Genomic DNA, 20067 nt, shown 5'->3' on the forward strand with positions numbered 1-20067 from the left:
AAGTGCTACAATAGAAGAGCTTCTGTCTGTATTATGAGAAATATTTTCGTTATTTAGAAATTTAGACCAAAAGCAGACACAGGTGCAGCACCAGACCAGAGACCTTGAGATCCAGAGAGTGAGAAGGATCTCTGGAACTGAACAACCCACACATAAGTGAAATCAACTCATTTGATCCTGTTGAAAGACAGGAGAATGAAAAGAATACAGTCAGGCTTTATCTTCTGCGCTCTGTGGCATCCTCTGCACACTCCTCCTCAAATGTTCGATGTTTTGACAAGTGTGGAGGTGCGTAGATGGATGGACAAAGAGGATATTTAACTATATCAACAACACATATATAAGAAATCAGTTAGGAGATGAGCTTTACACTGCGCACATGTTCAGAGCAGCAGAACAAAGGAAAGTATTCAGACTGTTGGGATTAACCCTAAATAACGCTGTCCGCCATCGTCTCATCCTCATCCAGCAGAAGTGTAAAGGGCGCAGTCTTCTTCCGACCTTCCTCCCAAATGCAGCTGCACCCACCGTCCCACTCTTGGCCCTAAGGTGCTTTTGGCAGCTCTTCTACGGGAGCACACATATGAGTGTGTGTTTGAATGAGTTTGTCTGTGTGGGGTCTTTTGTGTCGTCCCCTCCCGGTCGGAAGTGATGTGAGCCAGATAGAGTTCCACAGAGAGAAGGGAATAGAGAGGAGCTTTATGCTGCTGATGGCGGTTTGGTGCTCAGAACTGAATGAGCTGAACTGGCAGTGTGATAAAGAGCCCATTACCTCCTAGATCTGATAACGTTACTGGTGCTGCTGACACAAGAAGTCTCCGCTCTCCCTGACTACAGCTCGATTATGGGCATGTCTAATTTTTGATCTTTCTTTCAGTTTATCAGCTGCTGCATGAAGTGCAAAGCTGAAGTTTTTGTCTCTCATGTTAGCAGCATTGCTCTGTGGATGGCAACTTGGCCACTCAGCCCACCACTTTGGCCCAGATTAAAATATCTCGACAACAACCGAAATTGCCATTAAATTATTTGTGATATTTGGGATCCCCAGAGGACGAATCCTAACGGCTATTCTAATCTCATAACGTTCTTTGTGGTTTTGAGGAAAATGTCTTGGTTGAATGGATTTCTATAGGATATTCATGTTTTCTTAGGATGAATTATAATATAATAATAATTATAATATCATTTCTAGCATTACTGTAGATTCTTAGTTTTGTTTATGTAAGTCACTCTGAATTGGAAACCCAATGATCTACTTATTGTGAACCTCCATTGAAGTTTTTACAGAAATGTTCAATGGACAATTTGCATATATGTTTGGAGTCAAAAGACCACCCTGTTCAGCCAATCATTAGAGAGAAGGCTACTTTGATATATGTTTGGTAGTCCTTCAAACTTAAGCGTAGTTTTTGCTTATATGGGGCAGAGCAGGAGATGACTACAATTTCATTTGTAAGTGAAAGATTCCTTTGAGTCAAAAAAAAAACAAGAAAAGAAAACAGAAAACAAGACAAAACTTGAGCGGAAATTATTTATGCAGTTCAAAAAAATTGGCAAATGCATGAATAAACATGCAAAGGGGTAGTTTGGCTGTCAGTATAACCATTCCTGATGGCACCTGGTGTACATAAACAAGATTTCATGGGAAACTGTGGAAGGGCAGCATCCTTGGGGAGAGCGGTGCACAATTTCCTCCAACAGCTAGACCAAACATGGCTGTGACTAACACTGGGTTTCACAATAAACCTTTTCCATTTTCTCAGGCCAACCTGTTCCTTCAGGTCCCTCCGCTCATCTTGTTCTGGAGTGTTTGATTGTTTTACGTGGGCGTCTGTTAGAAATATAGATTTTGACAGCTGTTGGCAAAAATACAATCATGTATTATTTCAGTCTGGACTCTATCCCAGCATGCAATCTACGTGACTGGCATGTCTCTCTGGATTGTGGGAGGAAAAACAGTATGACAGAATGAGAAGAATGTGTAAGGTTCTTGTAAAAAAAAAAAAAAGGCAAGGGCGTGTGATCAAACCTAAGCTGACCACTTAGTAAGTGTTTAACTAAAACTACATTTGAGGAAACATTAGAAAGAGCTCAGGTTGTCACTGTGGGGAAAAAAAATTTAATTCAAAAGGCGCTCAGTGCCAAATGGATTTTGAAGTATGAAAAAAATTGAATGTGTCCGAGTTATCAGAAAGTTTTGCCGTCATCTGTTACATTAAACTTGTCAACCAGACACGCTTTGTTCTTTTAAGTTTATCTTTGGGCGCTTAACATGTAAGATTGAAAACAATGGTCACTATAACCAAGCTAATCTTATTTGATTTACTGCATTATCATGTTACCTTTCTGTCTGGTATGTGTGGGAAAGCAAGCTTCAATCGCAGCGCACCGACAGGCAGCACACCTCTTTCTGGATTTATGAATGGATCAGTGAATGAACCGAGAACTAGGTGTGGCATGTTTAACCTGAATCACGCTCCTTGACTTCCGAGTACAGATGAAGCTGCCAGTCAGAGCTGGACTGCATGAACAGGTATTATGGCATAAAGGAGAGCAAAGAAAAGAAAATCTGATCCAAGGCGGGTTTAAGTCTGTCACTTTTGCCTGCTGCACCATGCTCTGCTTTATTTAAAGGTTGTACAGTTCATGGGAGCATGAGGTTATATAAGGTAATCGTTACAAAAATGTAATAGTGTGATCTTGATTGATGACTTCCAGTCAAATTTAAACTTGTTCAATTACTGCTGCTGCCAAAATGAGCAGACATTCAGGACAATTTTCTGACTAATTTATCATCTTATCTCTCCCTCTGTTGGTTTTATGTGGATTACCTGACAATGAGGCATTAGCTTAACGTTCTACTATAAGTCCACATTGTTACTGGACACAATAATGGATGAACCATCATTTGAATGAACATTTTTGTCATGGCTTAGAGGTGAACAGCACAAGACAATCAAGCCTAAAAGTCTGTACCATGGTCCTGCTCCCACCACAGAGTAGTTTTAGTTCCATGGAGAGACTCTAAGTTTATCACGTAAGTCGTAGTGAAGCTATGCAGACGGCCAAGTGAATGCTACATTCCTGAAGGAGAAGGATTGCAGACCTGCATGCCTGCCGTTCTTTGCAGAGTCAAATTGGTAAGTGTAAGGTGCTGGTCTCTCCGGGCAACTCGCTAGATCACATCTCTTAACTCTCACATGGCCCGTGGGGCGTGTGAAGGAAGTGTGGTTATCACAGAGTGCATAGTTCACATACCTTTGCCTTGAAGTATGTGTTACGGATAGTGGGACACAACAATTAGTTTGTGTTTAATATGCCACAAGTTTGAGGTGCTTCAACTTCACTACATTTTAGAGAGAAATGTTTTTCTGTTTACTCCACTGCATTGATCTGACCTGGCCATTAACTATTTCTTTTGCAGGTTAATATTTCAAATAAATATATGATCGTCTTATAAAATGTGATCAATTTTTATAGATTAAGCTATCAAAAGTAAATAAGGTAGTTACAATGAATATGTCAATGCTAAAGTAATAATTCATTAAAATATTGTAACAGTGGCCACTCTACACAACAAGCATTTTTATTTTTGATATTAAAAAACACAAATATGTAATATTGCGACTTTTATTTAAGTTAAAGGATCTTAATTGTTCTTCCATCACTAAATAAGTATCTGGCTGTAATGTAACGAGGAAACTGGCTGATTGATTATGAGGGACGTGATGTAGATTCTCTGCCATGTTTATCTCTGTCATCCGACAGGGTTGCTCAGTTCCTAGGAGTGCAGGGTGTGTGGCAGCAGTCATTTCTGTTTTCATTGTTCTCCAACGGTTCCTCTTGCAGCGCTGTGTTTGACTGTGCACGCTGCCCTCATCAGCCATTTGTTCTTTTTCCCACGCTGCTGAATGCCACAGACACACACACACACAGGGCTTATCAGAACAATGCCTCAAATAGCTGCGGAGTCTCATCACAAGGGCATGTCACCAAAGAGCAGAAGAGCTGAAGAGGGTGTGTGTGTGTGTGTGTGTGTGTGTGTGAGAGACAGGCCAAAGTCGTAAACGTGTCACAGTATGCAGCTGTTACCTGCGGGCTCTGCTGTACTTGTCAGCAGCTCATCACAGGCAGCTCATCCATACTGCTCCCCATTGTTAGGCCAACTATGTATAGTTCACTGTCTGAGGGAGGCTTCCACCGGATAACACAACGCATATAAACACACACAACACTAAATATCACATCCATTTACCTGTACTAATATACACACAAATATAAAAGCCTGGCTAACAAAACGCCTTCTCTTTCACAATATTTTCTCTGGTCTTATTGATGGGTCATGGCAAACATTTGTGCCCAGGATATTGCAGTCTATTACAATCACTGATTTCTGTGTGTTGTAAGAGTAATTGCTGGGTGCGGCAGTTTACAGAGTCCACACTTTTATTCACACTTTATTGCTGCTGTCCTGGCCTGGTCTCTCTTTCATCAAAGATCTTTACTACATTAATTGTAATTAAATGAAAATACAGTAGTTTAAATAAAAACGAGAAGGGGAAAAAAAGTCTAAGTTTGCCTGGATGATTGGTATATCAATAATGAATTTCCTAAAAAGGTACACCTGCATAATTTCATGTAGCTTGTTGTCAGTTGCTGTATTTATTGCTTTTTATTATCAGAGATCTGCAGTCTTGTGATACAGCACATAACCCCTGAATCTTGCATTGACATAAATAGAATACCAATTTCTTAGAAACACTGACTTTTCTCAGAATAAAAAAAATGAATTCCAGCAGGGTTCAGTGAGTTGCAATCTGCTGTTTTATAGTAGTTTCTTTTACATACTGTGACTCACAGTAAACCCTCGGCAGCTTCAAGCCTCGACAAGACTACTAAACTCTGGGCCTTTCTGGTCCTTCCACCTGCTGCCTTGTCACACCTATGTGCCCATGGCTGTGAAGCACCATCGCACTACATTAAACAAGGTAAAAAAGAACAGCAGACATAAAGTTCTTTTAATCCCTGTGGTCAGTAACTCACAGTTTATCTGTTCATTTTTGTGATCAAAACACTCCTCACTTGATGCAGCTGACACATTATCTCATTTCCTCCCCGGGGGTTTTGTTTCGTCTATGCAGAGACAGTGTGGACCGGAGGGCGCTGATATGAAGCCAGGGTTGTCACAACACACCCCCAGAGATCACACAGTCTGATTCCCTCCAAAAATACATGTACTTTCCCATACGCCTGCGAAATAAGGAAAACAGTGACACATGCAAGTTTTACTGCTGCTGTAACTCAGCAGTCACACTATGTGGTTGTGGTGTTTTGAGAACATCAGCTCAGTTACCACTCTCACTGTTTGCAATATACAATGTGTAGAGGGATTACTAAAGAGATAGAAGATCCACAACACTCAATGTAAAGACAACTGACTGTGCTGCTTGAATATGGGTCATATCTGAAGAGTAACTCGTGATGTCTGCTTCTACACTAATACTTCTGCATGTGATTAATTATCCCCCAAACTTATGCTCAGGAAAAGTAAATAATGATCCTTACTCACACACACATGGAGATAGATACAACGTATTCAACCTGTGTACACACACATGGACAACCCTCCGACTCACACACCTGGCTCTCCTTTGGCAAGCAAACTCCTCCAAAGTAAGGCGCTTCGCCACATGCTGAGTCACTGCCTGGGCATGTCTGCGAGGCTCCACCACAGTACTCAAACAAAAAACCCACATATGTGCACATCACACACACACACACACACACCACACACACTGCCAGGCAACAAAAGAAAAGCCCATAATACAAAGGGGGAAGGAGGTGAAGAGGCGGTGGTGTACCTCTTCAACAGAAGCTGATACGCTATTTGAACTCAGTCCACACATGTGGTTTCCTTTTCTTTGAGATGAGAGGATTAAACAGGATGCCACATCCCACCCCAGTGTCAGTACTCATGAAGGGGTTACTCAGTAGACTGGCTGTCAAGCTGATTCACCCTGGCCTTTAGTGCTTCCTGTGTCTGTAAGATCATAGTGGTGTCGATGTGTGAAGTTTTATGGGTGGTCTTTTAACTCCACAGCACACAAGGTCATCCAGTAATTTGTATAATTGCTGGAGAACTGTTGCATGTGTGTTGGGGAGGGTGGAAGTCCGCAATGACATTTCACTTCCTGAAGGAAACTGGGGGGGAGGGGGGTTGTCCAAATCATCTGTGTGGGGAGACTGATAGAGAGGCAGACAGAAGAGCCTGGAGTGGGTGCTTGATGCACGTTTGCCACTGTGCACACAAGTGACGCGTGTGTGTGTATCTGAACCAGACACTGGGGTGCGGGTGGTGTTTGTGTGGCTGATGGTCAGGACAGGACGGGCTGCAGGGGAAGACTCGATGACATCTGGCTTCTTACAACCGCCTCCTGCTGATTCACACATGCTCCGGGAGATCTGTGATACAGTCTGCTCGTGTCAGTCTGCCACGATTAACCAGGACTAAATCGGTGAGGCGACTGACAGGCTGATACTTTGCTCAGTTGTTTGCGGATGGACTCAGCGTGGGAGTGACATATTTGAGGATGATAACAGAGTGGACACACCTATACAGCGATATCAAAGTCTTTCAATATAGCTTTCATTTTTGGTCACTGCTCCCTGAGACTGCACCAACATCATGTGACACTTGTAAAGTCAGGACATAATTATAGTTGACCTTTCTTTTTACATTCTTTAACCACACTTTTTACCTGAAGTTGAGTTTGAAGTTGAGATGATATATATTTAAAACTATCCAAGAGGCTTCTTTTATAGTTTGAAGAAAACAGACATTGTAGAAATGTGGGGTTTTTACACGTTAAGCTAAGTCATGGTTGTTTCATCTCATAATAAGCCTTGTTTTCATAATAATAAACAAGGCAAGCATTATTATATGTATTCATTAGTTAAGCCCTTACCCCCATATACTGATTTAATTTAACACAATAATTAGGCTTCCATGTAAACTCCTGAGATGACTTTCAACTAATTACTTCACTTAACAAGTTGACTCATCTTTTTAAAGCTGAATCTGAAAAGGTTTCAGCTCTGTACCTGCTGCAGCACTGCACAGCAGCCTGTGCTTTCCAAACCTCTTCTCTTTGGGTAGCTACTGACGTACAGTCTGATGAACCCTCTGCTCACTGGATGGAAACAGCAGCTTGTGGGCTGTTTGGGTGCGTTTCAGTGGCTTGACATCAACAGACAGGAATAGCAGAGTTTATGTAAAACGCCACCGATGTGAAACATGTTTAGTCTGAAAGGTTACCTTTTAAAAGAATCACTAGAGAGCTGGGTGGCACGGGTGAGGCATATAAAGAGAATGAATTACAGGGCATGAAAAAAACAAAAAAAACAAAACATGGAATTCTTATTAAAATCCTCCTGAAATTATTGTTGATGTTAATGGTTTATAGGGTCAGGGTGACTTTTTCCCATGTCCTCAGCTGTGTTCACTGTGCGAATCTGGTAATTAACCATATTAGTCAATCACTTACTGCAGAATGGGCAAATATTTAGACTAATCTCCGCAGTAGGATGTGGATTACTAATTAACAAGTTGGCAGTGTAATTAGGTCCACGTTAGGACTTCCTCTGCCCTCGCCCCCTCCTGCGCCACAGCTTCCGCCCACACAGCCTTGAATTACTCCACTGGCAACTGTTGATGCATTCCCAAACCATATGACGTCAAGTGGGAAGGGCTCAGACCAGAGTACACTATAAGAGTCCTCCGGTACCACCGTTCATTCACAAAGCCACTCTGGATTATCAAAGCGCCTGTAGAGAAGCTCCTTCCTTGGGGTCTTCGGACGACACAGCAGGGTAGTAGGGGGTTCACGAACCTGTCCGAGATAAACCATGAAAATGTCAGCAGCGGAGATCTGCCAGGTCCTCAAGGAGGGAGAGCTGGAGAAGAGGAGCGACAACCTGCTCCAGTTCTGGAAGAGGAAGACGTGCGTCCTGACCACGGACAGCCTCAACATTTACGCGGACACGCAGAAGCGCACCAAGGGCAAGGAGCTGAAGCTGCAGTCCATCAAGAAGGTGGACTGCGTTGAGCGCACCGGCAAGTTCGTCTATTTCACCATCGTAACCACAGACAATAAGGAGATCGATTTCCGGTGCTCTGGAGAGGAGAACTGCTGGAACGCAGTGATCACAATGGCCCTGATTGATTACCAGAACAGAAAGGCCATCCAGGACTTTAAAACGCGGCAGGACAATGAGAGCGCGTCGCCCGGACAGCAGGAGAGACGCATGGCGAGGGCGCCCTGAGCCGCAGAGGGGAACCCTGGCACTTAACCACTCCTAATATGGTGAGAGACCAACCATGACATATAGCTGACATTATATATGAATATAAATGAGTAAAAAAATAAACATTGACTTCAGCTGGACACAGTGGGAGTATTTTCGAAACTAACGACATGTTGTTTTTTTTTTTCTTTCTCCAGTGTCAATGTGGACCATAAAGAAATAATAAGCGGACCAAAAAGGAAGACGAGGTCATCCGGTCCGGAGATGAAGGATTGTTCAGGACTGAGCTCTCGGAGAGACGGGATAACTGATCTAAATCGACAGACAGAGTGATTTTTCAGAAGCTCCATATGCAGGACTGAACCCTTGAATTGTCAAAACTATTTCAAGTTTGCTCTCCTGGGAGGAATGACTCCTAAAACCATGATGTTAATTTATTTGTTTCCAGAATATGGTGTTACTGGCAAACAGCTTGTGTTGTTTAAATTATTTACTATTTCAATGTGTGTTGAGTGTGTCAGTGTATTTATTTGAATAAATATTCCCGCATTTTTGACATAAATCCATGCTGTCCACTACTTTTCTTTTTGTAACCTAGAGATATTTTTCCACTTGCTGTGAAGGTCTGTAAGTATCTCATTACAAGATTATAGGGTCAGAAACAGTATAATTGACAGTCAGGGACACTTTCCAACAAAAGTATGTCTTAGTAAATGCCAGACATGCAAAAGTAAAAAGGGAGTGGAGGACAGGAAAGGGACTTTCCTGTCTGCTGTCAGGTGGAATGTGACACTGTATGGAGGCTTTCAGGCCTGAGTCATAACTGATAAGGGAGCAGATTTAGTCACCAGCACGGGACACTTGAAAGACTCAGTGGTGCCTTTGAACACACCTCAACTGTTTCTGCGGTGTGGTAGATTTATAGAAAGCCACAGCTGAAAAGTAAATACTAAAAAAAACCAAAAACTTGCATTTAGAAATACAGTTTAATTTGGTATAGGCTACTTGTGGCTTGTTACCTGTTTTGTGTGTTGGTTTTAAATTATATTTAAGCAGATTTTCAAACAGGTGTTCAGATGACACACTCCTCTGCCGACTCCTTATCAGGTGCCTAAGTTCTTTACAATGCAGGGGAAATACACCGCTTTACTGCCCTGTTATAAAATAAGGGCTGTGTCAGTGGATATAATGTGACACCATGGGCACACACCCATTTAATTACAGTTATAAAACCAGTGAGCAAGGCCTTAGTCATATTCCAAAAACCTTAGACCTACAAAAGACATATCATAAAATACAGATTAACAAGTTGTTAAAAAAAGTTTATATGAAACAATTACTTGTTATATTATTATAACATTGTTATAATGAGCTATTGATCTTAGCCCAGTGTTGGTTAGGCCCATAAGTCAGAAGCTTTTTATGTAAATAAATTGCAGGATATGGTGTAATTTCTGTCTTGTTTTATTCAGCTGTCTTGTTTCACGTGCAATAGACACACTTGTAAACTTGGGGCAGTGTATGTTTATACATTCACAGACAGTCAATGAAAAAGGAAGCACTACACATGATATTCAGCTGTCGTGTTCATAATGACTCCAACTGGCTTTATTCAAAATAAAAAATATCCAGTTTAGAAAGTTAAGTCCGAGTTAACTTTATTTCAAGGTGGTTTACGGGTTTGCAGTGTTCAAGCTACAAAAGAAACAAAAAAACTTGTCGGCGCTGCCTTGAGCCCTCCACCACATAAATATCCCCGGCTGTGGGTCTTATGGAGTGGAAGTGTGTTATGAGCACAAATGCCCGCAGGTCAGAGGTGACAGAAAGCAGAATATCTGGCCAGCAGTAATGAAGTGTGTAGCGAAGTCACACCCCTCCCTGTCCCATCCCGTCCCTGTGTGCAGCTTTGAAGTGGGATCACACTACAATGAATGCATCAAAGGGTTAGACTGATCTGAGGAGTATTACTGGAGCGGATGGGCCTCCTTTCTAAAAATATTCCTTCACAAATTGGCACCACTATAATCTCACGCACACATGCACACCTTTGGTCCCTGAGCCAAAGCCCACACAGGGGCTCTTGTTGCCATTGCTATCAGGAGAACTTTTTTTTAGACAATAACATCCTGTTTTTTCTTTTTTGAAGCAGAAATGTCTTTTTCAAGTAGCTCCTGAAAGACCCCCAAGAGGCTTAGCAGTGATTTCAGACGTTGATACCCAGCATCATAATCTACTATACATCTGGCCATAGAATGTAAAATTGTCTTCCTTATTTCCTCAGTGGTCTGCACTCACACCAACTAAAGGGACGTACACACAATGTCTTCCTCTCTGAGCTCAGGCTGTATAAACATCCTCTGACGCAGCACTGGCACACACTCTGGCCATACTTGTAGCCTTGGCGTCATCACTCCATAGGCCGTCATTATGTGGATGGCGCATAGCTGCGCAACAGTGAGTACATTGTTACATTCTTCAGGAAAAGATAAATGCAATATATGGAGAGGATGTTAGGGTGTGCGTGGCCATGACCTGTATACACATCTTGAATTTATCTTCGGATTTAAAAACTGAGCAGGACGAAAAAATAGTGATTCACAGGCATTTATTATAAACATGAGACACAGTGCTGACACGATGAGCTGGTGTGTATGGAGTAACAGCTGAGCGGGGTGTTGTGAGGTGAAGGTTGGTGGCCAGGAGAAACATATCTCACTCTGTTTCATCATCTACAGCACTCCCACGCACACTCCCCTTAAGTTCTTCTCTCAGCAGCACAACATCTCAAGACATAAATCTGTATTGACATGCAGATGGAAATCTTTTATACTGTCGCCTTACAGAAGCCATTTGCCTCAACAAGAAAAACTATTCAGGCCCTCAGAGCACTGTGATGTAGTGAGACCAGCACATTGCCTGAAAAGAAAAATTACAGGACAGAATAAGAATTACATCAGATCTGAGGAAATGTGGTGCAATTTTCGGCTTGTTAAGGTTAGAATAAACATAAAACATCATGCTCACTATGGTGTAAATATATCTTTTCCTCACGTGCAGGGCCACAGCTAAAGCAGGGGACCCTGGGGTCACAGTCTCAGCACTGTGTCTGAAAATTTTGGGGTTTCAATGACCTGAAGAGCTTAGCTTACAGGATGACACCTGTCTCGGTTCCAATTGTTGAGCAAGGCTGTGAAAGGGCTAAAAAGCTAATAAGTGAGCTTGGATTATTTAGTTAAATGTGAAAAGTGGATGAAAGTTCAGATGCTAAATAAATTCCGGCTGTGACGACAAGTCTGTTTTTACATAAAATCTTACCTAATGTGGTCTCATGAAGAGCTTGTCAGGGCATTTGGTAGCACAGCTTAATGACACGACACGGCCACTTCACAGCGTAAACTCACGGGTTCACTCAGGTATGTGTCATGACTCAGTACAGCTTCCCACGCTGAATGAGGGTATCACTCTGCTTCCTGTAAACCTGCTGTAACTTCTATTCCAATCTGACGCCAGCGGGACACAACGCTAGTGCTTCATGTAAATAAAAACGTCCTAACACCCAAACAGCAGAGACCACCAGGATATTAGGCAAGGCCTCGTGAGAGTTTGATGACTAACAACCTCTGTGATCTAGTGTCTACTAATTGTGTATCATCATGGCTTAGTAGTTATTGTTTTCTGATAAGCTTGAAACATTATAGCTGTCTAAAAATGCTGGCAGTGATGTACCATGTCATGTGTTTTTTTTTTTGTTTTTTTTTTACACCATAGGAATGGATTATCTCAGTGAAGTGCTATTCACAGGTTCCTTTTACGGGAAGAATCTCTGTAGGTATTTCACTTTGTGACGCATAGCTCAGGTGAGCGCATACCAGAATACATACCTAAGCAAGACAGACACGCCCTGAGGCCATCGCTAAGACAGTGTAAAATCAGCAGGTCTCTATAGGAAACTGAACTTTTGTGAGAGTTAACATTGGGCTGAAGAGGGAGAAATCTGAATGCTTGACCAGAATCCAGCTCTTCATGGTTCACTGCTGTTTCCCATTTATCATTCCTTCATCCAAATAAAGGTCATCTGATTCCCAGAGCTGGTATTCTGGATAAATTGGACAAACTTCCCCCCTCATCTTATCCACAAAGGCGTCATTCTCCTAATCGTCTGTAGCCATGACAGCCATTTTTGTTTTTATATCGGACATCCATTTCTGTCTGCTGAGTAACAGGGAAAGAACTCCCCAGATCTGCATCTTCAGCTCTGTCTGTCCACTCACTGGCTGTGATCCGACTGTCACAAACCTGTACCTCAAATAACTTCAGAGGCTAGGGAACAACACTGAATGTAGAAACAAAATATGGATTTGCAAGAAGTATTGTTGTGTCACAATCTCAATTTTTTAAAACCTGTTCACGGGACTCATGAAGCACTTTTTGGAGATTTCATCACCAAAACCTCCCAAGGAAGTGATGATTTATTGTTTTCTGTTTGTGAGACATTCCTAATAGCAACCTAATAGCTTTCTACGTCCAGACCACTTCCGCTACACAGTAAATATAGAAAAAAGTCTACAATAACAAGCACACTATGTCAAAGTAAGGTGATATTTTCCCAAATATAGACAGAGTATGTCTCTTCGTGGGCCGGTTTTTCACATAGAATCTTATGAATGTGGCACCTCTGATATCTAAGACATACGTGTGTATTGGATGTACAAAACCACACACACACATGTTGTATATATACACACAAAGTGTCGGCAGGGCTGCAGAGCAGAGCAGGGATCATGTTGCTTAAGACCCAGCTGTCCAGAGAGAAGCTTCAGACGCTGAGGAGACGCTGTCAGGAATGTCTACAAGGCACTGAGGGGGCGGACGGCTGAGGATGAGAGCTCCATGAACACTCTGTGGTTTGAGAAAGAAGACAATACAAAACAAGCATCAGACAGAGTAGACTTAAAACTTTAGACTTGAGTTTGACTTAACGTTAACTTAATGATGAATGTTCAATTAGTTGTTGAGAAGTTTTACCCGAATCATAAATGTGAACCTTATGGTGGTGCTACAGAAAACCTCAGGATCACTTAAACCAGTAAGATAGTCATGATTCTTGATAATCCATGCAGTAACTGATGAGATACTTAATTGTGGACCTAATTGGTAATCTGACTGAACGACTGACATTGCCATTCCTCAAGACACATTGCTAACATGGCTAAAAACACAATAGGTACAAATTTTTCCACAACAAATATCCCTTTGACTCCACAGTCCAAAAGAAAAAAAAAGTCAAAATAGTCCTCACCAACACTTACGGCAGTGTATTCTGGGGATTACCCAGAGCAACCAGGAAAGGAATATTGCTTCCAAAATTGAAGTCAGTATTGTGATCAAAACAGATTTAATACCATTAACTTCCATTCAGTTGGGATGGAGGCACAAGACTTGAGATTAGTCTTATTTAAAACCCAGACAAACCAAAACTATGTATGTAGCTAGATACAACCAGAACTAATCTTTTAACATGTCAGTAACAGAAAGATGTGGATAACAATTGATGGTGAGACTGTGGGCAGAAGAGCAGAGCAGCTGGGGTTCAGGAGTCTGATCACAGTCTAACTGGGCTCCTGAGGGGAGGTTTAGTTACCAGCACCTGCCTGAGTGGGTGTGTGAAGAGATGAGCAAGAACAGATTACAATAACATTACATGTCCAAAGAAGTCCCATGTGAGGCATCATTCAAACCTTTAGAAATGTCTGTTGAACCCAAATCATTAGATGAAACTTACTGTTACATTTACGATTAGACGGCCAGATGGGAAAATCTCCTAAACTTCTATTTAAGTAAATACAGTATCTACTGAACTCCTATTAACATCTGAATTAACATCTGAGTCACACAACCTTATACAACCAATACAGTATCTCAATGCACTTAACTTGTCCCCCTTATCATTAAAGAGGGGAAAATAATTAGATAATCCATTTACTGAGCTGAGCTGAAAGTACACAGTAGCTGCTGAGTTCATACAGACATTAAAATGAAATTTCAAGATGGATACAGGTTATAGACTCATAACTCTATTGAATTCAGACATCAAGATCTATTCCAAGTCATTAGCAGTGAAGATGGAGAAATATATATGAACAAACTGGTACATCTAGAGAAGATTGGGTTCATTAAAGGCAGGCTGGCCTCCAATAATGTATGACGTCTACTTCATAATGACTTCCAATAATGTGTGACGTCACTTCATATTGAAGTAAACAGACATTTTCTGAGCATGATTGGTGTGCTAACCATTAGCTTAAGTGCTAATCCAATCCCACCTCTGTAAATAATTAATAGAGGGACAGAAGAAAGCCAGACCTCTCTCTGTCTTTATCAGTAGAACCAATAGCACAGACTAAAATTCTGAAATCTGACATGATATTTTACTTTTTTGTATCATGACATCAGTTTCTGAGGTTCTGAAAGTGTTGAAGACGTTAAGCTCTTTCTCAGGATACAAATTAGTCAAAATTAACAAGTGCTTCTAAACAAAGCAACGACTCAATCTGTGCCATTTTAGTTACTCGTGGTTAAAACTGATTCTGAAGGTTTTATCTATCGAGGCACCAAAAATTATTCTATTTAGAAGATTAATTATTCCGAAACTATAATATCAAGCAGGGTTTTGATCACTGGTCATTTCTGCATTTTTCAGCAAAACGTTCATTTGCAAAGATGAATATAGTCACCAAAGGAGGTTTTCAATTCTCAATATTTCCTATCACCTCTCCTCCTAATTATATGAACCAGGAAACAGTGACGCCATGTGATCTGTTCAAAGTGCCACTGAATAACACCCCAGCTGATTGTCACTCACAGGAGTTACAGTAAGTTACATCAGATTGTTGGTACAGCAGCAGCAACATGATCAACTTTGCCTGACAAGAAACTGAAGGTGGAATGAATGGCTGTAATAACCTTTAATCATGACCCTGGGTCCAGAGCCATTATCAGGGCGAGAGGAAATTAGTTCACCATAGATATTGCACAAGAGGAAAGCCAGTGAAAGAGAAAGAAAGATAAATGAGCACATAAAGGGAAGGAGGGGAAATTTCAGCTTAGAGAATATTACAAGTAATAGAAGACGAGTTTGCTAAGGGGAAAAAAATGGTTCAGGAATTCCCCTGTGCCACACCAAAGCCAACAACATACGCGGCACAACCTAATCAACTGATATTTCAACAGGGATACTACACCCTGCACAAACACTCTACTAAATGATTTTCAATTTATCTTGCTCTCTTTTTACTTCTAGGAAATGGTTTGATATGAGCAAAGAAATGGAACAACATCCTTAATGAGAAATGATGAACCATTTTCATGACAGTTTTTGCAGTTAAAAAGTTGTACATTGTCTGTAGCACATTAAACATTTTACACAATTGTATGCTCAAAAACTGCTGGGTGAAAAAAATAACCTGACCTTGACCCTGGGTGACTATGGGAACATGCCTTGTGTTGATTTGACCCAAATGGTGGGTTATACCATTTTAAAATTCTTCTTCTTCTTCTTCTTCTTCTTCTTCTTCTTCTTCTTATCATTATTATTATTAATATTATTATTATTATTATTATAACAACAGCAGAATGGTTGAACTTAGAATGAAATACCTAAACCCTGAAAGCAAAGAAGGATCTGAGAATGACAAGACCATGATCGTGTTACATAATCAAAACAGGACAACGACTGATTTCAACAGTCTACAGTTTGGTTTTTACAGTTTAATTTGGTCATCTATTAGCTTTGTTTTACATTTACAGTTATTTTTTAGCTTTCAAACATTCTGGTCCTAAATTACCTTCATAGTTGTTAAACATGTCAAGCAGTACAAACATCCACCCTGACTGAAGTAGAAAAACCAAAGCGGAACTTACAGGCTGCGTGTCAGTAACTGACCTCCGGGAATCCTCAGTGGTCTGTCTGAAGAACATGCCTCCTCTCTTGTGAATGGATGGGGCAAGCAGAGTTGGCAGAACCCTCAGTGTGTGTCTCCTTTAACAACGGAACAAAAAGCACAATACATAGTGTTGCATTAACATTTAAATAGTATGCTATATGACAAATTATATTTCTAAAGCAGTGTTTTTGACTTTTCTGCCTACTGATTGATACCTATAAGTGTGTTGGTTCTGTAGCCTATTATAATGATGAGAAGCGTTGTAACATCTACAATTGACTAAATTCTGTGTATAATTTAAAAAGTAACATTTGATGCTGAGTGAGACAACACATCAGAGAGACATTTTAGTGTTTTTCTTCAAATTTTATCGTGGTAAATATGGTAAATAACTGAGAATAAATACCCATGTGCCAGGTTTTTAAATTCTGAAATTCTGCCAGCTCCATCTCCTTCAATAACATGTGATCATATCACACTCATGTATAATCTTATTTTAAATCTCCCAACAAACCTTATTGTATATGGGTCTTGATCAGTAACTCTCTAGACTACAAAGAGAGATTTTTGAGGTTAATGGTATCAATTATCATAAGTCATCAAATGCAACAGACTTGTTGTCTCTAAAGGCACGAATAGCACCATTTAACATTCAGTCAAACTGTTTTGCTCCATGGTAAGTTTACAAAAGTTCATCTCTGAGTAGGCTAACATTTTATGTGTAAACTGTGTTGCCTTAGTGAAGTAAGTCTCACTAGTCTCATTCAACTGTAATAGCACCACCAGGTTTAGATTTTATTTGTGTACTCATTCGCCATTTAGTTCATATGACTGGATCCATGTTAACTGTCGGTCTGGTTAAGAAGAGAAGCATAAAACAATCTTTATCTTTAAGCTGAAGAACTTTTGGTTTCTATCAGGTTGTCATACCTTGAGATAATGACTCAAGATATTTACTTATATTCCACTGTCACTAAAACAGATAATGACTAGATTTTAGGAAACATTCTCATCATAACTTGGATAATTACATAATGCATAACAGCTAAAGCTTTGTTGTCTTATTGGTTGTCCGAGTATTAACTTTACAAACTGTGATGGGTATGTTTACAATAGAAATATAAAATACAGGCTTTTAATGAATGTGCAGCTGCTGTCAAACAGTTTATCTATGATATTTCACAGTCACTTTCCTCATGTTGGTGGATGTCACTACACTGCTGCACTGGCTGTACTAATTGTTTGCAGGGACTGAGACACAAGGACAGGATGCAAGTGAAGGAAACAGGGAGTCATTTTATGCTAAAGAGAAGCACACCTAGTTATAAGATATGATCCTTTGTGAATATTTTATAATAGTTAGATGAAAATGTTTATGAAACTGTAAAGAATGATTATATTACATTAACTTACAGGCTGGAATATTGTTCATTTGATAAAAACAAATGACTTCAAAACTTATTTAAAAGGGTTTTGTCTTAATAATAATCCTGTTATTGTATTTCATCCATGGATAGATTATGTTTCCCTGTTACCATAACTCTGATTCCCTTAATATTTTATCTTTATTTCACTTCTTATTCCTTCTTTCTCTTGCAGTGTGCTTGTCATTTCCTGTCAGCTAGTTAATATAAAATACCAACAACCACTGTATTTTGTTTATAATTTGTGATGGCCAGAATTAGCAGCTAATGTTACTTACAATTAGATTTTTGGAGGCCAAACCTCTTAACATATCTAATTAATATCTATTAATATCCTATCTATTGAAATGGTTTATTTTTAATAGGACAAGCATGTTTCATAGCCAAACAATGCAGCTAAAGCAATTGAAAAATCTTGATTTTAATAGAACATGTATGTGTAATGGCCAAACTTAGTAGCTTTTCATTTCATAGTATATTTTTACAGGATTATATGGTATTTGTATTTTGATAAATGAATAAATGAAAATATATTATCATTCAAAGAATGTCAACAATAGGTACACTTTGTAAAAATTTGGGAAATATTTGGAAAATAAACATATATTTTACTTGGTAGTCAGAGCTGTTGAACAGGGAAATTGAAACTGTTCATCTGATAATGTCTTTCTCAGGGTGATAGGATAACAAAGAACAGGACAGGGAGGCTGAACAGTCTCTCTATAATTGTACAGAATCTCACATAATGCAATCTTGCAGTCTCAAATCCTACATGTTTTGCTGCTTGACTCTGGCCCCCTGATCACTTCAGCAGTGTGCTATTGACCCAGTTACAAATGCCTCCATCAATCATAGCACCGCACAGCAGAGGTGTATTGCTCATAAACACTGGAGGGTGTTTAATCACTGCTGCTTAGGTGTAGGCTTGTGTTTCCGAGTCTGCATACCTTCGCTGTGGGGATATGATCTCTTAGCAGCCATCCAGGAGCTTGATCTACGGATTGACACACGGTCTGACACACAGGAAAGTTACAGGACGATACATGTGACACCAAATTTCATTGTTTTTTCTAATTATTTTTCGTTCATCCTACCTGTGATGATGACACTGTCCAATCAAAGCTGAGATCCCCCAACTGCAGCAAACATGGCTAAAAACATAGGTAAACATGTAGCGGTCGAATTTTGAGTCAAAAATTATAGACATTATTATATTAAATGTAATAATAAAATGTAATAAACCATAGTTTTCCTTTAAAATTATTAGAAATAGTAGTAGCGATGGTGCAGTCATAGCATTAGCTTTAGCAGTAGTGATGGCAGTATGCTACCAGCAGCCCTATCAGTACGTTGGCAGCAATAATAGCAAAGGCGGCACAATGACCTAAAAACAAACACTGACATCTTCTCACTATATAAAGTTGATACAGCTAACATGTTAGCCAACAGTTACCTAAGCACATTCAGCAGATATGAAGCAACATTATTCATTTGGAGCTGAGTCTCCTTCCAACTGACAACTCTGGTCTCCACCAACTGACTGTAGTAGTTTGTGCTCCTCTGTGTTGACTATCCAGTCGCTAACTTTGTGTCTTTGTGTTTCTTTTTCGTGCGGGGCAGGTACTGTACAGTGGATTTTTTTAGCTAAAAACAGATTCTATAATTATGAGCTTAAAGACCAAAAAAACAAATAGAGCTGAAGAGAACTGTTGTTTTTGACGACTCTCTGAGGGTTCATTAGTGCATTAAGCAACTCTTTTCACATTATGCAGTCATTTGAGCCACTGACAACAGAAAAACACTGATTAGACCAGGTTTAAATACTGAATTGATTTTTAACTTAATTTCTACATGTAAGAAAATACTGTGGATTGACTTCCATGGGCAACTGAAAAAGCTGTCGCCAGGACAGCTTTGAGTAACCGATAGTCTGTCTCCCATTCAGCTCTATATCTGACGGCCTGTTTATTCTGATAGCCACAATAAGAGAGAGACATAACAGTCAGTGAGAGAGAGGGGATGGCATTCAGCAAAAGGCCACAGGTCAACCTCAAACCCACGCCGATGTGGTTAGGATGGAGCTCTAATGATATGCGCTCTACTTGGTCAGCCACCGTGACAACATACCGTAATCCATATGTGTAGAAGGCTGGCACTGACATGTATTTTCTCAGAGCCCACAGAGCTTGTCAGTCTACTGCTAATTGATAAATGTCCCCAATCTGCTTGTAGAGTGGATGATCCGCCACAAAATTATGTTGTTACGTATCCCTCTGCATTTTTAAGAGGTTATACGGAAATCCTGGAGCTTTCTTAGTGGGTGTACTGCATATACCTGTGTGTCACGTCGACTTCACCACTGAGAAAATGTTAATACTTGGCAAAGCTACACAAAC

General features: G+C 40.2%; 1 protein-coding gene and 1 long non-coding RNA gene across 2 annotated transcripts; one reads left to right on the plus strand and one right to left on the minus strand.

Moving 5' to 3' along the window:
* Nucleotides 1–7756: 7756 nt before the first annotated feature.
* phlda2 (pleckstrin homology-like domain, family A, member 2) lies at nucleotides 7757–8866 on the plus strand. The gene is made up of 2 exons (XM_071503807.1): nucleotides 7757–8363; nucleotides 8502–8866. Exon 1 carries the CDS (start codon nucleotides 7906–7908, stop codon nucleotides 8320–8322), a length of 417 nt encoding a protein of 138 aa, XP_071359908.1. The 5' UTR covers nucleotides 7757–7905; the 3' UTR covers nucleotides 8323–8363; nucleotides 8502–8866.
* Nucleotides 8867–16225: 7359 nt separating this feature from the next.
* LOC139627569 (uncharacterized) lies at nucleotides 16226–19251 on the minus strand. The gene is made up of 3 exons (XR_011692585.1): nucleotides 19125–19251; nucleotides 18619–18822; nucleotides 16226–16342 (listed from the first exon to the last, which is right to left on the minus strand). It is a non-coding gene; the product is annotated as an uncharacterized lncRNA (long non-coding RNA).
* Nucleotides 19252–20067: the final 816 nt, after the last annotated feature.

This window comes from Trachinotus anak, unplaced genomic scaffold (assembly GCF_046630095.1).
Source record: "Trachinotus anak isolate AG129_WGS33_773 ecotype Australia unplaced genomic scaffold, CSIRO_AGI_Tana_v1 ptg000002l, whole genome shotgun sequence".
Taxonomy (NCBI): domain Eukaryota; kingdom Metazoa; phylum Chordata; class Actinopteri; order Carangiformes; family Carangidae; genus Trachinotus; species Trachinotus anak.

Excerpts from the sequence above, each read along its gene's own strand:
- phlda2 (XM_071503807.1), top strand. The coding sequence starts at position 7,906 with ATGAAAATGTCAGCAGCGGAGATCTGCCAGGTCCTCAAGGAGGGAGAG.